Source organism: Megalops cyprinoides, chromosome 3 (genome assembly GCF_013368585.1).
Source record: "Megalops cyprinoides isolate fMegCyp1 chromosome 3, fMegCyp1.pri, whole genome shotgun sequence".
NCBI classification, from domain to species: domain Eukaryota; kingdom Metazoa; phylum Chordata; class Actinopteri; order Elopiformes; family Megalopidae; genus Megalops; species Megalops cyprinoides.
The window spans coordinates 2,781,470-2,804,602 of record NC_050585.1 but is presented as its reverse complement, the minus strand read 5'-3'; the positions used below and the strand labels follow the sequence as shown (position 1 = coordinate 2,804,602).

Sequence of the window (23,133 nt, the reverse complement as noted above, 5' to 3'; positions counted from 1 at the left end):
TTTCAGACTGACCTTTGACTTCAGGGTTTAGCTCACATGGCTGGATTAGACATGGTATCCAAGTACAGGCCTTGGTTTGAGTCAATAAGGGGCCTGCTTTGAATGGCAGCTTTGGGGGTAAGGTCCCACTTTTATTCCAACACTGTCATCTTTCCTAAAAATACAGTTTGCTGATTTCTCTGATAGTCCCGCTAAAAACAAGATGAGTCTGAGAGTCTGAGAGAAGGTCTGAGAGCAGGATCCAGAGGATCCATCCAACCGTGGGTCTGAGGCAGGCAGACCTGGGTCTGTGGCCCCCGGGCAGGAAACAGGGCAATCACCTTGTGTGAATCAGGCGTGCTGTGATCGTCCTAACATGCATCTATGGGTGTGCAGTATGGTTATCAAAAATGCTGACACTTTGACGCTACAAAATTTCAAAAATGGTTTCATGCTTCTTTAATTAAGCCTTCTGAAATAGACAAGTATCAGAGCTGTCTGTAACTGTATGATCAAAATTGCACCTTTGAGTTCATTAGAAACATGCAGTCTGTTACTAATAAAAAATCCTTCCCTTTATGTCCGAGCAGGGAGAACATACACAAAACCTGCTTTTCAGTGCTGATCCAGGATCAGATATCTCAACCCTAACCCGAACCTTTGTTAAAGAAAAAATAGCTTATTTTTAGTGTTCGGGTGGTTTTTTCGCATGGTATTGATAGGGTATTGAATATTGTGAAACTTAACTGATATCAACATCAAAGTGCAAAATTATGGTATCATGCAGCCTAGCTCAGGCCCACCACCCTCAAAAGAACACATAAACATAGGGAGCACCAAGACTGAAAGGAACCCCAAGGTGTCATGGCTCAGTTCCACAGCTCCAACATTTCATGCTGTAGGCACCAAAGCTAGTCTGCAATGACTCCCAGCAATTGTACGTCATGTCTGTACCAGGAAATCTCACAGGGGGCAACTGTGACTCACGTACATGGGCTGGTCAACAATGCTTTTCAGGGGAGAGCCACACACTGACAGCAGGGGCCAATGTGTGGTGGACACCAAAGAACATGTGGAAAAACATGTTTGAAGTTTTGTGCAAAAATCATCGATTCCTGCTGAGCCAACATCACGCTCGTGTGACAGTGATAAACACAGCTGGCTTTCCCATGACAACTTTGGGTCAGTCTGGTTGCCCACCCCTGAAAAACTACCAAGCAGGGGATGGAGAGAGGAGAGGGAAGCCAGCAACATCACAGGAATTCATTTAGGCATTATATTTCCATGACACTTTTGGCATTTATTGTTTTCAAATACAAAACTGGAACCCAGGCCAAGAGTGCCATGAGTACATTTACATTTACATTTATTCATTTGGCAGACGCTTTTATCCAAAGCGACTTACATAGGTTACAGTTCTTTACAATGTTATCCATTTATACAGCTGGATATTTACTGAGGCAATTGTCGGTTAAGTACCTTGCCCAAGGGTACACCAGCAGTGGCCCAGCGGGGATCGAACTGGCAACCTTTCGGTTACAAGTCCTGCTCCTTAAGCACTATGCTACACTGCCACCCGCTCTACTGCAGTAGAGGATAATGCTTTGGCTAAGGACTCCAGGGGGATTTGAGTAGGACGCAGGCCATATCGCTTATTAAAAGGATTTTTTCAGCATGGATATCTGTCAGTGTCTATCCACCATAACCCCCATCTTACTGTGTTTCAGTGAGTGCTAAATCTGTTTTATGGCTCCAGTATCCGGCACACAGGCAGAAACTTAAATCTGTGGTTCTGCATTCAACAGCCTGTTTTAGAGGACATCTGTGGAGATGAATTTCTAAAAAAAATAACTGCATTCAACCAAAAACCCCCATGTGGTTATGGCAGAAATTCAAAGGAAATTATACATGTAACCCACAGTTACATAACTGGTATACACTCATGAATGTGCTGATCACACAGTGACAAACATAGACTACTATCATTATCTACACTATATGGACAAAAGTATTTGGCCACACCTGTTTTTCAGGGTTTGGGCTAGGCCCCTTATCTCCAGTGAAGGGCAATCTTAATGCTTCAGCATACCAAGACATTTTGGACAATGCTATGCTTCCAACTTTGTGGCAACAGTTTTGGGAAGGCCCTTTTCTATTCTAACATGACTGTGCCCCAGTGCACAAAGCAAGGGCTATAAAGACATGGTTTGATAAGTTGGGTGTGGAAGAACTTGACTGGCCCGCACAGAGTCCTGACTTCAACCCCATCGAGCACCTTTGCGATGAACTGGAACGGAGATTGCGAGCCAGGCCTTCTCATCCAACATCAGTGCCTGACCTCATAAATGCTCTACAGAATGAATGGGCACAAATTCCCACAGAAACACTCCAAAATCTTGCGGAAAGCCTTCCAAGAAGAGTGGAAGCTGTTATAGCTGCAAAAGGGGGACCAACTCCATATTAAAGTATATGTATTTGAATACAATGTCATTACAATCCCTGTTGGTGTAATGGTCAGGTGTCGAATACTTCTGTCCATATAGTGGTATCAATATAGCCATACAGTCGAGCATTGCCAGTTTCCTTTTTTCAGATTATTAGTTTGTTATGTAGCTCCTGTAGATCATACATAGTAACAAAGCCATGTAACACTGTGATACCTCCAGAATATACTTCTGTCACAAAGTACCATATACATACTACTGTCACACACTGACACACACACCACTTCCACACACTAGAGCATATAAACTACTGGTGCTGAAGCATATACATTACTGCCATCACCAGAACTTACATATTACACCAGAACATGGAACCTATACACAACTTTAGTATAACAGAACACAGTGCCATACACTAGAACATAAAGACCACTGACGTGCACTGAAAAACACAGTAGTCTGTGGTACCGGCCCCTGTGGAGCTGGGGTGTGGCAAATCCTCTGTTCTAAGGAGATCAAGGCATCTGTTTAACTCTATTCACACCAATATCTGCATTCCTAAAAACAGTCAGGCAATAATTGACTGCCACCTCCCAATGTGGCGGGAAGAGTAGTGACGTCTTCTCTCTCACACCACGATACACTGGCACTACATTGACGTCTACCTGAGGCACTTACCAGAGGGCCAGACAGACAGACAGACAGACAGGCTGATGAAGTCATAGAGCCATAGTGGGAGATAATCAGTCTTTATAATCCACACAGTCCAGCAGAGTGGTTACCATGGAGAGGAATGAAAAAAACATCTGAATTTCCTGCACGCTGACAGCATTGCTTAGAAACATGAACAGGAAACAGCCTGGACTGGCTTAAACTGCTGTAGAATTGGAGATAACCTGATGGCACAGAGAGACAGAGACAGAGTACAACGATGCACAGGAGGAAGTCCCCATTCTTACCATTTCATCTGCTTGGCTCCCATCCTGGTGTTTGGAAAAAGCTGTCCTCACACCCTTCCTCACCCCGCCCACTTCCCCCCACTACCCTCCCAAGCTGCTCCTGCCCTGCCCCAGGAGAACGTCCCCAATCCCGCTCAGCAGCATCGCCCAAATCGCCTCCCCAAACCAGTGAGGGTGACGGGTCAATGTCAAAATATCCAGACGGGTAAAAAAAATTTAGTCAGCAGAGGGATAAAGAGCTGCTTTTGTAAGCACTCCGCTCTGGGTGGATCCCACGCAGGCAGTGGTTCTACAAAGCGATCCTCACTGGCCGCAGTGAATCACAGGGTTGCCCCTCACGCCTCTCTGAGTGGATCTTCCACCAAGAACCAAACAACCCTCCTCTTCACTCACCCCCATTTTCTCCAGGCGTCTGAGTGTTTGCAAGCAGCCGTGTGTTCTCACCACCCCTCGGCCCCCCTTCTCATTGAGCCATATGGAAATCCTGCTTCTGCCTCTGTCTCAGACACATGAAAAAGGACTGCTATTCTATCGTCAAGGCAGCTGCATCCTCCCTCCTATCCCTCTCCCTCTCCTCTCTCTCTGTCTCTCTCGCTCTCGCTCTCCCTCTGTCTCTCTCCCCGTGTTGTCTTGGGATAATTATTCCCCATTCACACCGGCATTGGTAGTCAGCAGATCCCCTTGTCTCGTGAAAGGTCTTTCCTTCCTTCTGAGAGAAACAGTCAGATTATGATTCTCTCCCTCTCTCTCTCTCTCTCTCTCTCTCTCTCTCCTTTGCTGTGTGGAAATGTCAGACACAGCCCAGCCCTCGACTGCTTACCCTCCCCCCTCCCCCTTCTCTCCCTCCCTCGGCAGGGGGATCAGTGTGCTGGCTGTGAAGGGGGGCGTCTCTATATCAGTAGTGAAAACTGAGGGCTCTGACAGCTCCAGGACTGGGAGGAGAGGATTCCTTGATGTGCAGTATCTCTTGGTTTCTATAAACATACAAGGCAGACTCTCTCCTAAACACAAAGGCCCAGGAGTTCTAACACACATTCACATACACACACAAAGACACAAATTGAAAGTGAGGCAAGAGCAAATGGCAGCAGCCGTGTATGTAAACGTATGGCTAAAAATGAAGGCTTCAGAGTAGACGCAGAAAGCAGCAGATGCCTTGACACACTGCAACATGTAGAACACATGTACCACCCACATTCATATGTAAAGGAAGAATGTAAACACCGCAGCATGATCAGACGTTGCAACCTTCCCCAAGCACACCACTTCCTCATTACATTACATTACTTTCATTTAGCAGACACTTTTATCCAGAGCCACTTTCAGCATAAGAGAACAAAAGTGTATCCATCCAAGTTAAATGAGCAACAGTGTCACACCAGACTAACAACACTCCCAGACCAGTGAAGTGTAGTATAGTGTGAGTACAACACCATTCAGGCACCTTCCTCCTTAACTAAGAGATCTGCCGCTGAGCAGCGGAGCGGGCTGGCTTCACAGACAATACCGCTCAGGGCCTTACGTCTCATAATGCCCTACCACCTTTGATTTATGTGTCATATCCCAAAATGCACTGCGCAGCGATGAGGGTAAAGATCACAGAGAAAGCAGAGGAGCTGTGATCAGAAAGGACTTTGGGGGTAAACAGCGAGGTGGAAACAGGGGAGAGCTACCCTGACAGCTCTGCACCCTAGGAGGCCTAGTTTTCTAACCAGCAGAGCCTTCGAGCCATCAGCAGGACATCAAGGCCAGCAGACCATGTCTGATGTTATCGCTCCGACAGGAGGAATGTAACCAACTGATTTTTTTTACACAACCGCAACCCACGGGAAGCGGATAGCGTCCAGAGGTTTAAATCGCTGGTCTCTGGGGGTTACGAAACGACACGATCTTCACAGAACTTGGCCTGCTCAAAGCTGGCAGCTCCACGGGCCACATGACAAGCAAAGAAGGAAGCTGGCTAAACTGCTAGAAAGCCTCTCAGTTCCACCTCAGTTACAAACACATGTACAAATACATCTACTAATCCAAATGTAGTATGAGATACAATACACAGTTGGGGTGTTTCTGGTGAGGATGTTTTATTCAGGCACAGTAAGCCAGATTTTGCTGCTTCACAAATAATTATTAGTGCAATCTGGCATTTAAAGATTCACATTAATCTTCTAAAATGCTCTTAATACAATTAACCTCTTTAGATGGGAGGCTTCAAGAATGCTGAGCTGAAAGACCTAGAAGAAATACAGCTAAAAGTTTCAAAGGAAAAGCATAGTCCCTGCACAGCAAGGATCTGCTAGCTACATTATAAATATACATGAAGGCACAAGGCCAATTTGCCCTCAAAAAAGCAAACAGAGCTTGTGAAAGAAGGAATAACTGTAATGATACACTCCACGTTCAGCTGATTAAATCCTTTTCACAACACTTTTCATAACAATAACACAAGACATTCACAACTGAAAGAAATGACATTTCCGGTAAAATGCAGAAATGGGTCACATCATGACCTCAATTAAAACAAGGGAGGTAGCAAGGAGTGGAGATATTGCGTAACTCCTGAGTGGAGCTGGGGAGTACAAGGCTCCCCCAATGTTCCCCAATTTTTCAGCTGGGCCAGAGGACTGACCGGGCACCCCAGTACAGCTCTGAGGGACAATGGCACTGACTGCACCCACTCGGCACAGCTGCATGTCCCATAGATTGAGAGTTGCCCCACTATAAATGGATAACATTCACGACCACACCTGAGCTGGTCACACCACACAGGTGTGGTCCTGAAGGCAGTGGCTCTTCTTCCTCCAACGGCTGAGGAGGTTCGGCATGGACTCCAGGATACTCACAAACTTCTTCAGGTGTACTATTGAGAGTATCCTGACTGGCAGTATCACAGCCTGGTACAGCAGCTGCACTACCTTCAACTACAAAGCTCTGCAGAAGGTGGTCAAATCAACACCAGGACTGAGCTGCCAGCCATCCAGGACCTCTACAGCCAGCGCTGCAAGAGGAAAGCACAGCAGATCCTCTCTGACCCCAGCCATCCCAACCACAGACTTTTCACGCTCCTGCCGTCTGGCAGGCAGTACCAGAGCATCCAGACCCGAACCAGCAGGTTCAGAGACAGGTTTTACCCGCAAGCCATCAGGCTTCTGAATTGCTGACACTAACACTTGCACACACACCATACACATGGCATATACTCACCACAGTGAATGGAACCTTACCTCACACACTGGCCACTTTAAGGAGACAATGTTTACACCGTTTAGATTAATTCACCACTCGACACCTTAATTATATCAATATTGCACTGCAATGTTTTTACACTGCTACATTGTTACTTGTTACTATCCTACTTATTTTTTACCTATTCTATTTTTTATCTTACTTTATTTTACTCGTTTTACTTATTTTGTTTTACTTTATTCATTTATTATGTAAAGCTGAGTTGGCTCTGAGGCTATTATTTATATTTCATTACTGGTAATGATGTTGTATTGTTATCAAGTATATGACAATAAACTTGAAACTTGAACTTGTAAAAACCTGTAATTGACGTAAGTCGCTCTGGATAAGAGCACCTGCTAAATGCCAATAATGTCTGCTAAATGCCTATAATGTCTAAGAATTGCTGTCTTTCCATTTCCAACCTTGTAAATAAATCAGCTCATTGATCAATTCTATTAATTGTCAATTGATAATTGCTTTTGTCTATGTGAACCAGCCCATTAGTTAATGGGCCACACCTGCCTAATTAAAGGCCTATTAAATGCAGGTGTGTGGCTAGAGAGGAGGAGCAGGGGAAGCATTTTTCCCTCAGCTGTTTGCTTACTCAGGCTGGTTTTGTTAACTATTTTTGTTAACTCTATTTTGAAATAAACTTTTTTTAATGTTTGCTCTTTCTGCTCTTTTGTGAGAAGTGTTGGCCAGCTTCTCCACAATACACAACACACATTGTGCCTATACAAATGCTAACATCCACTTACCATACGAAAACCCAAAAACAACCACATCCACATACATATCCAAACACCCATCCACCCCCAGACACCTCCATACAAACACACGCAGACACATACATGCACAGCCACCCAATCCCCCACCCACCCATACAAATACACACACACACACACACACACACACACACACACACACACACACACACACACACAGAAGAGCCCACAAATCCTGGAGTTAGGCAATAATGAGCTGCTATTCCCAAATGACTAGGTCAATGACTGCCTCTCCTCTCCAAAGTGTACAGTTGGTGTATATCCTATCTGTCCCTCTTCCACTGATATAGCAGTTACACGCACTTCAACTATCCTGTTCTTTCTTCATTTCAACCTGTCAAACACAAACAGTTATCAAGTGTTCTCCAAAAAGTACTGAAAAGCATTACATCTCTGAGCAGCAGGCAGACTCCTGGACAGAATACCTTCATGCAGACAGATCACAAGGAAATTATTCTCATTTCATTCTTCAGCTCATTAGTTTTGATTAGTTCTGCTCCACCTGCCTTATTACAGCCACAGTTCTACACTGTTGCTATGGAGCCATTCACTGGAACTAAGCAATGCATTGTTAGTAATATGCCAATCAAACTGATACAGTCTTTTGCCATCCACATGACACGAGAGACTGGTAAAACTGGAGGAACACTTGTTGTACTGCTATGTTATAAAGAAACCATTTTCCCCACTGTGACATATAGTGCACACAACAGGTTAGGTGTGCTATGTGATTCCTTAGAAACAAGATTTCTGAGTGAAATTCATCAATGGGGTCATTTCTTATACTACCCATATATATTTCATCCCAATATCACTTCAGATTAAATACCTGATGATGACAGCTCAGTTACAACCTGTTTTCAGAATGTTTTTTTTCTACATTTTCCTGCCTAGTTAATGTATAAAGCACCAGCACCTTCCTTTTCTGAATGAAAATGAGGATGCAGCTATTCTGTATCTGCCTTCTTTCCTTTTTGATTTGAAACTTTAGCAAGGTGAAAAGCACATGGTGCTCTGTTTTCACAGGTTCCCATGCTGAGGTAATGGTACACAGACTTATCATTATTTTTAAACTGACTGGCCTGCTCCATCTGGTGGCAGGCTTACAACTTTTGTTGTTAGTTGTTGGTTCTCAATAACCACTACTACAAATATGGTGGCAATTAAACTGTTAAGATGTGGGGTGGGTGAGTAATTTAGGGAATACACACATCTGGATTTGGCATTGTCAACGGGGCAGGCTTACCTGGAGGGCAGGGTCTCTGTGCTGTCTTCTCGCCCCTCCCGCTGGCACTCGTACTGCTGAACCAGTGCCCGGACGCTCCAGCACGGGCTCTCAATCTCCTCATCCACGCTGGCCTTGCGGCTGTGGGTACAGAATACAGTAAACTATGGAGGATCAAGCATAGGTGCAGTATACCACTTCAGCCACCGGAGGGTGACAGAGTATCCCTGACAGGCAAAGACAGAACACCCCCCCCCCCCCACCTGACAAGTACAGGCTAACGGATCCTCTTAAAGCAAGAATGTATGCGTCCGCTCAGTCAGATAATCCTGTTAAACATAGAGCTGACAATGGATTCAACTGACCAGGTGAGGCCTGGTCTTAGACTGATATTAATGTGTTGGAGTGAGACTTGCAGTTTGAAGGCAGAGTGGTAGTTGGGAATAGGCTCACAGAAGAGCGCATTATGGTGCTCATGGTAAACAAGAAATACTGAAGAGCAGAAATTACCCAGAAAATTACCCAGCAATTTTTACAGCACTCGTAACACTTAGCAGCTACACTCCACACTTTTAGGGTCACAGTCAGAAGATGGATAGGTGGCTTTAAAACCAGGGTTTGTATTTAACAAGTGTCTCAGCGCAGGAAATGGGCCCCAAGTTCTTGAAATCTGTTCCTACTCTCACTCCTAAAGTGAAAAGCTATTTATCAAAATGCTTTCTCCTATCTCAACATGTATTTAAGAGTCCTCACAAGGTGTCCTAACCCACTAGGGGTTACCAACTGAGGTGGTGTGTACACATTTTTTGGGAGCAGATAATTTTTTTGAATACATTTGACAGCACGGAGCTGTTAAAAAGATAAGGAGGGTATTTTATTTGTCATTGACCCCCATCAGAAACATTGTCATTCATTATAGCAGTAGAGTGTCAACACTTATCATTGAAATAATAGTAATTATAACTTTGCTTTTCTTGCCGACAGGGAAAAATGTTTTATTTGAACTAAATCTCTGTCACCTACTCAGTGATACTGGATATCCCTAAAACCCATGCCAGATGACTCTACTGGTAAAAGCTGTTTGCAGGTACACAGCTTAAGTACAGCACAGTTAGCTACATGTCAAACTGAATTTAAGTATAGCACGCCTAGCACTGTTTAAAGCCAACGAATGACCTAAACAATTTTTCTCATTTCAATCATGTCATCTAAGGGCACATAAAATAAGTGTTGCAAGGAGGGGAACTGAGCAGCTGGAAGAGGAAAATTCATGTTTTCCAGAGAAAGCTGCTACAGTCCCTGAAAACCAGCCTCACAACAACAGCTTGCGTAATTCTACAAAATATCTGTAAACTGTGGACTCATGTTGGCAGAGGTGGAATTTCCCAGCCTATTACCCTGAGAGGAATCTGGAATCATATTATCCCTAATTATGACATAAAACAATACAGCCTAGACAAACATTCTATTATTTCAATCATTAACAAAAGCAATAAAAAAATCACTTATTGTTGCTTTCAAGTTGACCAAGAATGGAAACCATCTCTGCTAATTTGTTTGTTGGCATGTACTGAGATTTATGAAACTCCTGATCGTGATTGTGGTTGTAGCTGTATGACAACACTATTCCTTTCACCAACTGCATTTGTTTCCCATTTTATCAAATGAACTGTGAAAAATGTCAACACTACTGTTTGTTTGTGGCACTACACGTGCCATTAAAATTACTACTCGACATCTACTTAGAGAAAATGTCTCTAACTCCCTGGTGAGGGTAGGAAGCTTCATAAATAACTCCCACTGCCTACTCTGAGGTCAGACTTTTTGCTAAATGTTTCTCAGTAATACTGAGGTGTTTTGATAAATACAGACCCAGTGCTATTTACTTTCTTCCTGATTTTTTTTAGCTTTAAATAATGCCCAAAGGCAGTCAAATGAGGACACAGTAACATATGTACAGATGTAGTCTTTTCCATTATTACTACCACACTCTTCAGGTATGTAAGAATCACTTAACCCAGAAGGAACTGGAAACACTAGAAAAAGGAGGATTGCACTCGAACTAAAATAGTGTCTTCAGTGAAGTTATTTCAAGCTTGTGTCTACACAGCATAACAATATGTTTGGTTCAGATCAATGAGTCATTGATAACACAAAGTTGTGTCATCCATTTTGGGACTAACAACACCTTCGATCAACACCAAAGAGCACAACGGCTTACCTGTGCCACTCCTGCCTCAGCTGGAGAACACTGCGCCCCGAACGGGAGGCATCCTGCCGGGCTGCTGCCAAAGTCGCCATGGCATTCTGAGCCATGGCCATGGTGGAGTGAGGACGGTGATTGGTCGAGGAGGGCCCAGGCTGGCTCCGTCCCATGGCAGCGGCTGCTCTGTGACCGGCGGAGGCAGAGGGCTTGAAGTGGGCTGCCAGCGCCAGGATGAGCCTCATGGCAGACTTCAGGTTCCCCTCCATGATGTCTGCAGGGTACAAGGACAGGGCAGGGATAATGACACAAGGCACCACCCACAGACACTGTCAATCAGCTTCAGGATGGCGAGCCACAAGGGGCCACTCACCGCGGGCCGACGTCTGAGGCATGCGGATTTGCTTGGATGACACGAACTGCAGGACCTTCTCCACATTCTCTCTGCTGTCCTGAACATCGCGCGGGAGGTAGTGAATCCCCTCTAGGACCTCCCCAGCTGAGGCCACAGAGATGGCATGGTATGAAATGAAGGCATGTTCCAAAGCCTCTCTCCAGAGGAATTAAAGAACAATGGTTGTGCCTCCAAGTCCTTTTTAGGGATGTCTGTCAACCAGCTACTTACATCACCAGGAAAAGCACTTCCTATCCAATCCCTGGCTTGGATTCACCCATTAAAATCAGAGCTAAGACGGAAAACGGAAATATGTCCATCTTCATCAGACACCATTGTTGTGAGGTCATTAGACCTTTGTGGTGCTGAGCCATAACTGGCTCCCTTGGATGAGGCTTCCCTGTGAGACTATTCACAATACGCTGAACCTGCTATAAGAAACACTGATGATATGGCTCGCTGGTCTCCTGAGATGGTCTCTGAGCTTGATAAGATTGCAGACAACAGAGCCAGACAACTGCGGATTTCACATTGTAGCGGCCATACAACAGAGCTTCATGAATTAGCTTTAAAAGCAGAGAGGCTGACAGCAGACTCTCTTTGGTATATATTATGGGAGATCCTTGTAAAGTATGAAAAGGCACACATTATGGTATATATTATGGGAGATCCATGTAAAGTATGAAAAGGCACACAATGACTGTAACATTTCTCAGTGTTTGACTTGTGGTGTCCTATGTGCTTGTGCATTGTGAGGCCCGTTCCCAGGAATGCTATAAATACACAGACATTTTATCAGACCTGCCTGTATGTTTTGGTGCTTTCACTTTTGTGGAGTGCTCACCCACAATCTCGATGAGGTGTGCGAGGACCACGCCATCCCGGAGGTCCTGCCGCAGGTCCTGAACCGGAGCCACGCCCGGCCTCTTCCTGAGCTGCGCGTTCACCCAGGACACATATGCCGCCAGCTGTTGCTGAAAAGGCACAGGCCATATGAGGGTCACATTCTCCTCCAGCCAAGACCGTCTCTTATTTTAAAATCCCCTTCTTCATTCTGACCTGAGGAAGCAGCCTGAAAAACGATTGTGTCCCTCATTTCCTCTGTCCACTCAAGCAGCTCCCTCAGCAGCTTCCCCATAGGAGGGCAAGGTGCTGACCAAAGCAGTCACAGCCCCTGAGAAGTACCCATTACAGCTAATTCCTTTTCCTTTACATATCCTGTCTATACTAAAGCCAGAAAACCAATGTGCCTGACTGACTGCATCTAGTTGTTAACTCTATGAAAAGCATGCAGTGTGAGAGTGGGAACATGTACAGAACAGCTTGTGCAAAGGGAACAGTGTCTACAGTAGGAGCCAGACACACAGCAGGGGCTCACAACAATTGAACCGCATGAGCCCCCCGCCCCCCCGTCTCTCACCCCCACCCGCCCCTATCCGGGTTATGGGTCCGGATCCAACTACTGGGGAGTGGGTGGGGGGTTGTCGGTGTCCCCCTCCAGCTCAGCTCCACCGGGGCATCACGGTGCCCGCCGTGCTAAAAGCTGAAAAAGAGGCTTTACGGATCAGAGCTCCAGTCTCAGCCTTACTGACAGCACAAATCCCCCCTCCATTCAGCCAGCCCCAGGTCGTGCCAAATGGGATTCTGCGCCCAGACCGGCCCAAGTAGCACTTTCTCTACATGATCAACACGGGTGTCACATCCACACAGCCCAAAGCCTCCAACCCTATAAAACACAAATACACGCTGACATCCTTCCTGCCTCCAGCACTACACACCTACACTCAAGCATCCTTTTCTCCAATACCACACAGATTTACACACAATCATCCTCTTCTCTAATACTACTCACACACCTACACACAAGCATCCTTTTCTCCAATGGCACACACCCCTACATGAAAGCATCCATCTTACTTAGAAAAATTACACACAACTAATAAGCATTTTGATTAATCTGATCTTGTAATATTCTATGACTCCCCAGATCTAACATTCCAATGATAACATACCTTTCCCTGCTAGCCCCCTCACCCTCAAGTACTGTGTGAATTTCCAGTTAACTTGTGTGAAAATGATGATCAAAGAGAAATGCATGCTTTCAGTTTAGGAAATTAATATGAATGAATAATTATATTCAGCGTTCTTAAGATCTCCTGAGAGGTTATAGAATGAGAGGGTATGAAACTGAATTTTTCTGCTGGTAAGTATGAGGAAGCTGGTCAACCCATCTCCCAAAACCAAAAAGAAGGAGCAACCCTTACAAAAACATAAAACAATTTACTTTATAAAACCACACACAGAAGAGAACCAGCCTTGAGCACACAGCCAAATCAACTCTGCCTCCCCTGCTCTGCAGCCACACACCCGTATTTCATAGGCCTTAACTGGCAGAGAAGCAAATTAAGGAATGGCTGGTTTACACAGGGAGACAACTACAAACTGACAAGTAACAACACAATTAACTAGTTAGATGTAATTGGCATGAAATGAGCCCAGTCATTTGAAGAATTTAGCAATTTTAAACACAAAAATTCTTAAACATTTAAAACAATTTTAACAATTCTTGGAGGGACAGGTAAAGGTTCTCCTTCACAATGCATTTTACTACTTTAATACAAGTGCTCGGTAAAGTTCTTATAGTTAAATATTTAGTTCGGTTTCACCCTTCGTACATGCTGGCCTTCATACCAGACCCAACACCATACACACACCTACACACTGGCATCTCTCCCATCCCACACACGACACACAAAAAAAGCCACACGCTATCTGCAGCAGTCGTATCACCTTTCCATAGAGGCATTGCCCAGCAGATGTGATTTTGTGGTAGGTCTGCGAGTTGGACTGTGAGACTACCAATGGATTGCTTCCTAGGAGCTGTGATACTGCAGAAATCAAAGTGATCGCACAAAATGAAAAGAAAAAAAAAAATCATACAGCAACCTCAGGGGTGCTAAGTTGCTATTGGCAACAACAAAAAAGCCCTGCATTTTGTATAAAGGCTATTTGAAAATGTGCCCCCATATGGACGACGTCAGCCCGAAACCATCAGGACAGCACTGTGGTGCGTGTTGCTTCCTTCTCTACTGTGGGGACAATAGTTGTTGGAACTCATACTGTGGTCACATCTGTCACACATGGATTCCCTCTCCTGTAGTGTGGACTTCAAGCAATGTGATCAGAAATGGGTCTGGCCTTCTGCAGCTTCCACTATGTGCAATGAGCACAGATGGGAGCTACTTAAGCCCTCTGCGCCATGGCCCTGGCCTCCAATGCAAGCACAAAGAAGACAAAGCAAGTTTATCGTAGCGGGATGTTAATCATCACAAAATTGTAATGATTCTCAAATATGGGTTTAAACAACTTTGTAAGGGTCCTGAGTGGCTCAGTGAGCAAGATGCTTGGTTTCACAGCAGGCTGAGACCTACAGGCAGGGTTTGGAATGAACCCTGTCATTTGCTGACAATAACAGGGATCTCACTGCAGAGGAAAAAACTGTCTTAATCCTACCAGGGATAGAGATGGGTCTTGCCATCTCACCACTCTCAGGCACCCTACAATTTGTCATGTGCCTACAGGTTGGTCAAATGAGGTTAAGTGTAGAGAGAGAGAGCACCTATCCCTTCCGTTCCCACTTCACAGTGGTGAACTGTGGGACTTGAAGTGTGAACAACAGCCCTTGGCTGTTTGCCAGTATTGGAGGACTGCTTTCATCCCGCCTCAATGCTCCCATACGAATACAGAGGTTGTTACAGTGAGAGGACACTGACGTGACACTGGTGACTCCAAAATAGGACTGCATAAAGCAGGGCAAGCATAAAAAATGTTTGTAAATACTGAACTTTGAAGCTAGGTATCACAGCATCTCCCTGAAGTTCATATAACTCACTGTTGTCTTTAGTATGACAGCAGCACATGCGTTGCAGTTAAATTTTGCACTATTTTCTTACTGTTGTGCACTTTTGTTTTCACACTGTTTCAGCCTGACACCAGTTTATTATAATTCTGAAGTTCTGTACCTGTGTTGTTGTTGCGACAGCTTGCTCATGTGATGGGTATTTTGTGGCACAAACCATGCCACGCTGCAACCACAATGGGTTTCTCTCCAAGGAGCACTTTGTCCTTCCAACCTAATCTGTTGTGCCACCCCAGGGAACTCAACTTGGGAGGGAGGCTCTGGAGGAGCAAGTCGCCAGCCTGATACTATCAGCCAACACAGGGGCGTATTGAGGCCGCAGTGCGTCCTGGACGGGAAAGAATAAGTTTGCTGTCCTGTGGGAATACGGGGGCTGCCCCTGTGCGGCGGGCAGAATGAATCAAGCCACTGTTTGCTCCCAGCACCTGGAGCCCAGCCAGCTCAGATCCAACACTGCCACAAAACTGCAGACACACACACACACACACATTACCGTAATTATCCTTATGTTTCTATTAATCAGTGACTGACATCTCTGCTTGCAATCACTCTGGTTTTCAGGTGCTTAAGGACTTTAGCAGAGCTGCCAAAGCAAGTCAACCGGACAGAACAGCTGATGGGGGGGGGGGGGTGCTGCTGCTGGAGGGAGTGTATGGTTGACTGATTGTGCCACCTGCATGTAGAGAGGAACACAGGTGTGGGAAGCGATATAGCAGAAGACAAATATATATACAAATAATCAGCCCTGAGAGAGGACAGCGAGAGGGAAAAGAGAGAGAGAAAGTGTGAGGGCTTCTTCCTCTCACATCAGATCACTGCCATACCTACAATATAAACATCCACTTTACTGGCCCCTCCACCAGGGCACAGTCCTAAGAAAAAAATATTTTGAATGAGTACCTGTTACAATCTACCATGTGTTTCTACTTGTGTTGTTTTTTTTTTCCCTAGACTCTGAAGTTTATTATTCCTAGAATTCTGCACAGCCTAAACTGTCTGAGACACTCACATGATCACGGATAGGCGTACTGGATCAGCATCCTTCACAATTTCTGCTACCCGCATTGTCGCCACACTAGCTGTGACAGAATGACAGCATTTGGTAGGCATGACTGCCTTTGTAAATGTTGAACAGCACAGCTACATTTTGACAGGCTTGCAATGTGAAAATACAGTCTGTACACATAAGTCCACAGAAAGCAAGAAATTGCTTGTATGTGGATCTTAATTACAAAGTGCAATACCAGTAAACTTTACAAAACAGGTGAAGGATGCAAGTAAGGCATGACCAATAAGTCTGAAAGACAACAGAGCACATCACATAAGTGTGCTGCATACTATTATTTAAAAAGCAAAACACATTACAAGCTGGATGAAGCCAGGAAGTTTATAAACCTCCACGCATGAAGGTAAACACTGTCGTGGCCTGGAGTTATGCCATTAGTAAAGCAATAACTACTGGTGAAGTCTCTGGACTCCTTGTGGGTGGGTGGTAGGTTTGGATCTGAAGGAGACAGCTGACTTAGGGAAAAGAAAAACATTTTTAAACCTCTGGGGTATGCATTTAACTACATAATCCATAAATATAATGTCTGGTCTCAACTTCTAATTCCACATGTGGAACACAACACTTGACTGCACAATTCAAACTTTTGAAATGACTGTCTTGTAATTAAGGTCTTCAACGTCAGCTTGGGCTACATCCCACAAATTGCACCCCCACCCTCTTTGCATGACACTGTACTGCATTTTTCTCAGCCATGAATATGGGGACCTTTGTTCTCTTATTGGCCTCCCACGGCTTCCCATAACTTCACACATAAATAGCTTTAAATGCCCAGATTTTAGCTTGATATAAAGTCTCGTCTACAATTTCAGTTGGGTAGCAGGCTTACTAGCTAACTACTGCATTGTTTGCCAGTGACCTTGTATACGTTGCTAACAGGTCTCAAGTACTATACTTAATCATTAGTTAGCTAGCCCGCTTTCCATTCATGCAGATTTCCTTCGTTTAAACAGCGGGCCAATACTGCTAACCCTAGACGAGATGAGAGGATGAACCCAATTTATTACTTAACTAACTGTAGCGTGTAAACCAAAGACTGGTAGATAAGCTAACTTGGTAACGCCTTCCAGACACTCCAGACTAATACTTAAAAATTCTCCCCGTTCTCTGCAACTAACTGTTAGCTGGCCACCTAGCTTTACTGAATGCAGAAATCGGCGCTGCAGGAGAACATAGCTAACGGCTACCTAAACCACTTAATAAACAAAATAAACACGTGTGACTTAAAAGACATAGCTACATTATAGATAACGAGTAGCAACAAAGCATACAAAAACAATCAAACAAGTATCTCATCTATAAAAGTCATCTCATCAAAACGTCAGAAATTTGCAGCATTCAAATAAAAAAGTGACATTCGGAATGAAAGCAGAAGCTCAGCAATGAATGTTAGCCATCATGCTAAATAGAGGGCTTGCTAGCTACCTCATTGAAGCCCTCCTGGAGTACGTCTAGTAGATTTCCTTTAGATAAGGATGCGATCATTCTTCTGTCTTCTCATACAGCATGGATGGGAAGTCAGCGGAGGGGCCGGCGCACGGATCTCAACATGAACTGACAATCCAGCGTTAGACAGCTATGAAGTCAGCACACAAAGAGAGATACAGACAGCATCCCCGTCAGTACAATGGCCATCTGTGCCTTGCAACCCGTTAGCTGGTTAAATGAAACAGGATACGAGGTGAGCTGGGCGAGAGAGGCAACACTGCGCATGCCCAGCAATAGGCTTCGCTCCACTGTCGTCATAGCGACGCCTCAGCATACAGAAGTTGACAGCATAGAGAAGCAAGGCGGATGATGATGAAGATACCAAATGCGAAACTTATCTCCATAACTGCTGGGCATTACACCCTGAAATTTGCGGGTTTTTTTGCATACAACAGAATATGTAGAACATCATAAAAAATGGTGTACTGATCATCTGATACCATTATACTGAATTAATAATATTACTGCACTTGTTGCTTTGCCGTGATTGACAATCCCCATCACTCAATACAATACTACTTGTACCTGCAAAACCACAAGATATGCAACGATAACATCTGAAGTGCTCCTAAAAAAAACACTGAGTCGAAATAGCCTACTAAAATTTAGCCATAACTCCTATTTTTGAAATATTCCTATATTTTAAATACCGTTTCAATGTCTTTTAAAACAAGACCAGTAAACATTTAGTGTAAACTCACTTCAAAGGCCATTAATACAATAACAGCATGAAACAAACCATCATTCAACACCAAGGCTGTGTCTGTGTCACGTCATATCAAAAATGACAAATTCTGAATAAAAGTTTGCATAGGCAAAACAATATCAATTGATAACAACTGCAATTAACCATAACTAAAATTTCAAAATTTGCTTCAATGATAATCTCAGAAGACATGGAATAGTGCAAACATATAGTCAGTGAGTGTTATTTAAAAAATAGGTCTGAATTTCGACGTTGGAGAGGGGCGTCTGTGTGCTGTGGTGTACAGTTGCTTCAGTTCTAATCCAATTTAATGACCTCCAACACACAGAGGTGCTTTCACACTGGTAATCAGCTACAGATTTGCAGCCTCCACTTGAAAAGAAAATGAGTTTTGAGTTGTCTCACTGCAAAGCACAACTCTCCCTAATCTTTTAAAATTCTCGTTTTTGGGGATCCTGCACAGGAATGTTAACTGTGCTATATAATTTGATCTTGACTCTTGAAAAATTTAACAGCCAAACAAGTTGTTAGTCCAGAACAAGAGATGCACATCTTCAAAGCCAAATCAGACTTGTAGTTCACAGGTTTTGCTATACTCATAACTGATGGTGTAGCTGATCATAACTAAAGGGCTGCATGCAAGTCAGTTTCTATGTGGTTTCAGATTCATTCAGTCTTGGGGAAATTTACATTACATTCATTTAGCAGACACTCTTATCCAGAGTGACTTCCAGCGTAAGAGAATTGAAGTGTATCCATCCAGGTTAAATAAGCGACAGTGTCAGACCAGGCTAACAACACTCCCAAACCAGTGAGTGTGAATACAAAACCATTCAAACGCTACCACAAGCTAAAAAAAAAGAAACTTCTCATATTTCAGTAGATTAACACTGAATAATTGTCATCTGCGATTTGCTGGGAATGACCTTTACTACTACAAAGTGTTACTTTGCAATACCTTCCCAGCTCTTGAGGAGTGCGTAATATGTAAAGGTTCCTGCTGTTCGCTCAATGAGAGGCAATCCTCTCAGACCGATCACTGTGGATGTGCTGGGCTGGGGGTCCGTATATCTTTGACACAGAGAAGTGCTGCATCTTGGCCATGGATCCACTGGAGGACCATGCTACTGAACCCCTTCAATAAATCCCCTCACTCCCTGCACCAACTATGAAGCAAACTTCAAACAGTTTTGTCAGAGTGAATTTTTCCTTTTTTTAAACAGTATCTAGAAACACAGCCTTGCTCAGGAAATGGACAGGGAAGATCTTTGGGGAACACACCAGAATAGCATAGACACTCTTCCTTTCAAGCTCCTGGAAACTGCTGTAACTGGTCCACTAATAATTTGTTTAGTCTTCAACTTGTGCTCTGCTTTAGCACTGAGACAGAGCGCATACAATACTGCTATAGTTTTTACAGCAGAAATCCTGTGTCAGACCTAAGAATCATACAGATGTGAAAAGGGCACAAATTTTCTCTTTGAACGTTCAAGCATATTGTTCATCATCAATGCATAATCCCAAATGCCATTAAAAAATTTAGCTCACTTCAGTCTCTGAATAATGAGAGCACACTAAATTGAGTAGTTTACCTTACAATCACCTTTTGCCATGTGTACATAAATGGAATTTTTACAAATCAATGTTTTATAGGAAAAATCTAAAGTTGTTTGAAAATTAACCCAGAGGTAAATGTTCAATTGAACACATTGTGACAGACTAACCATGCCAATGTCGCTCATGACACTGACTTAGAAATGGCTGGGGTCTTCATTCTCCCGGGGCTGCATTTTCATATGGAAGCAACCAATGCATGTGTTTCAAGTTCGGTGATGGTTATGTGACAGCTTGCAGTTGGGGCTGTGGCCGTGGTCAAGCCTTGGCTCACCCCTCTTTTTGCAGTGCACCTTAATCAGGTGGCAAGACATTACCTTTCTTCTACCCTCAATAGGCACGCAAAATAGAGTCTCTAATTATTCATATTCATCTGAGATAAGCAAATGAGGGAGGACACTTGGTATTGTTTATTTGCATTCCTGAGGAAAGCTATTAAGGAAATAAAATGATCACAGCAATTGTTCATTTTTAGAGAAGTTTTACTGCTAAATAATTTGATCATCTAAGACAGAGGGTCAGATAGTTTTCTAGTTTTTCCCATATTGGCTCAAAAGTGTTTTATTATAACTCCCTCAGCAAAATGCCCACTTTAAAGAGATCTGTGAATGGTAAATAAAATAAAAATTGAGTGATTGTATAACAGATGTAATTTTACCTTTACTCTCCATCACTGATGAAAAAACGGAATAAACACTAGCACAATTTTACCTTTTTTCCATCTCCCCTGTAAATCATATTAATAGATTTAGACATCTGATGAATTCTCCAACACTTATATTGTTGTTACATATGTCTGTGACCCTGCATGCTATTACAGACTTGTAGAAGCAAACTCAGGCATGTCCGGAGCTGCAGTGAGTTTAAGAACAGGGGCAAAAACACCAGATGAATAAAAGCAAGCAAGATGATGAGGATTGGATGCTGTTTGCGAGACAGAAGTGTGCAACCAGAAAGGACATACGTACCTCAACACCTACATTAAGTATAGAACAGAGAGAGACATCTGTGCACAAAACCACACCAAAACCACATCCTTCCTTTCTGATCTTAACTTCCTGCTCTTCACATTATGCTCTGTTTCATATTCTGTTATATTATAGATCTTTGTCCAGGCAACAAGTTTAACGCCATATCCACATGTTTTTATTTTGGTTTTTGCAAGATACTTAATTAAATGGTGAGAAAATAAATGAACCACATCATTATAAAATGCTGAGGTGAATCAATTTTCTGTTACAGCCCACAGCCTACACATTAGCTTCTGTTCCAGTGGATGAAAACTGTGATCTTGTTGTATTTGGTGTCCCCTTGTGGTCATATATTCACCTTCAAGAAATAAATGTGTAAACTCCTTTCATTTGAAATATACCTATTATTAATATGTCAATACCACCTGGCTTAATATATTTAAATGAATATGTTTTCTATTTGTTTTGTTTTGCTTGTTTAAAAACCACTTCCACACACCAATGGATTCAATGTTAACTGTACTCATTTAATATCTCAAAGAAAATTGTTTATTGTCACCTCCATGATAGTCAGGTATAGTTTTTTTTTTGCCATTTTGCCACATATTTTTACATGATTGTTTTAACTACCACACTTCACTGTAGAACCATTGTGTACAATAAATGTGTTGTGAAAATCATTGGCTGAAGTAACACCAGTTAGTGAGCTTTTCATAACTGCACTAATGTCTGCATGCAACAATGCACACCTACTTAGAATGAGGTTAAACTTTAGTTTATGTCTGTCTTTTATTATTTTGAGGCTTGTCCAGACATCTCAGACAGGATCATCTGCCTAAAATACGAATGTGTTAACACATTGTTTACAGTTTGTTTAGGGTACAATGGTTCCACTGCCTGCATCACTGGCCATATTTCAATTTCCATAAGTCAAGTCTCAAGAATACATATAAAAACAATGCAGTATGTGCAACAGAAATGGGTGTAGTTCCATTTGAACTCAGTGTCAAATTTCATCTTTCTAAATTATATGTTCTCTGAGAGGAATTAAGAGTTAAGAATGTTTAGAATGTGTTTGCAGAGTCTTTTGTTTCACATATCTTTAAAACATTTATGTTTTAGCAGGCAAGAAAAATGAAAAATATTTGGCTAGCTAAATGCTAGACTTGGTCTTTTTGTCTGCTGCCTTAAAATTACAAACAGTATTTACAGTGGTTCATTATTTTCAATGGCAGTATGCATGAATATTTATATGAGCACTTAATTTACTGATCAAGTTTGATCCTCTTCGTAGATTTGGAAAAGATAACATAATTCTGAGTAATACTGTAAATGGGGCTGCAGAGCTCTAAAGCTCTTAAAGTACTATGCTGTGTGTTAATAAGGGAAGATGACATTACAGTCAAGCTCACTGAGAACATCAGACTTGCCACGTAGTGCTGTGATTGTCATACAGTGTGTAAATAGCGCATGCAAAATGCAATTAAATATATATATACATATATATATATATATATATATATATATATATATATATATATATATGTGTGTGTGTGTGTGTGTGTGTGTGGAAAGTGGAGAGAGAGAGAGAGACAGAGATAAAGATATAGCTCCCAGAACAATGCCAACTAAATCCCACATCAAAAATCATGTTGACAGAGAGAAAGAGATGTGATAAACATTATATGAAAAGCATTGCAGCTGTTTTAGCAGTTTGTACAAAAAAGACCACCCATGTTAATAAACAATGTACTGAAACTCACAGTTCCTTCCACTGTTGCTGTCCTGTGATGTGCAGTGAAAGCCATGATTATATCAATGGGGAGTTGACTTCAAAGCCTGCCCATTTTCCAAATACCTGCAAAACATTTTGGTGTTAATCCAACAGGAATGAGAAACTTGAAATAATACTGAAGTATATCAACATGTCAATGTTAGGTTGAAAGGCTAAGTTGAAACATGGACCCCAGATATAAACTATTTTCATCCAACAGTGCCAACATTGCTTTTAATTCAATCATCCAAGAGAGTTAGAATCATGAGTTTGACTGCATGTGAAATTGAAATGTTTCACCACCAGACTTTCACTGAAAGGAATCAATCTGAGCAAGCAGTCATATATTAGAAAATTCTCCGGAGGTGTTAAAAACTATAG

The 23,133-nt window shown here is 42.9% G+C and overlaps 1 protein-coding gene across 5 annotated transcripts in view; it reads right to left on the bottom strand.

The window, feature by feature from the left end:
* Window positions 1–22,820, bottom strand: part of dixdc1b (DIX domain containing 1b) — a 50,543-nt gene extending 27,723 nt beyond the window's left edge. For 3 of the 5 annotated variants that reach the window (XM_036524697.1, XM_036524699.1, XM_036524701.1), the window contains exons 1-5: window positions 17,625–17,849; window positions 12,059–12,188; window positions 11,194–11,319; window positions 10,839–11,094; window positions 8,639–8,758 (exon numbers count right to left, since the gene is read on the bottom strand). In XM_036524697.1, the coding sequence (XP_036380590.1) occupies window positions 8,639–8,758; window positions 10,839–11,094; window positions 11,194–11,319; window positions 12,059–12,188; window positions 17,625–17,684 (692 nt within the window). In that variant the 5' untranslated portion in view covers window positions 17,685–17,849. Of the gene's footprint in view, window positions 1–8,638; window positions 8,759–10,838; window positions 11,095–11,193; window positions 11,320–12,058; window positions 12,189–17,624; window positions 17,850–22,741 lie in introns of those variants that run through there. The other 2 variants (XM_036524698.1, XM_036524700.1) reach the window with 2 other exon arrangements.
* Window positions 22,821–23,133: the final 313 nt, after the last annotated feature.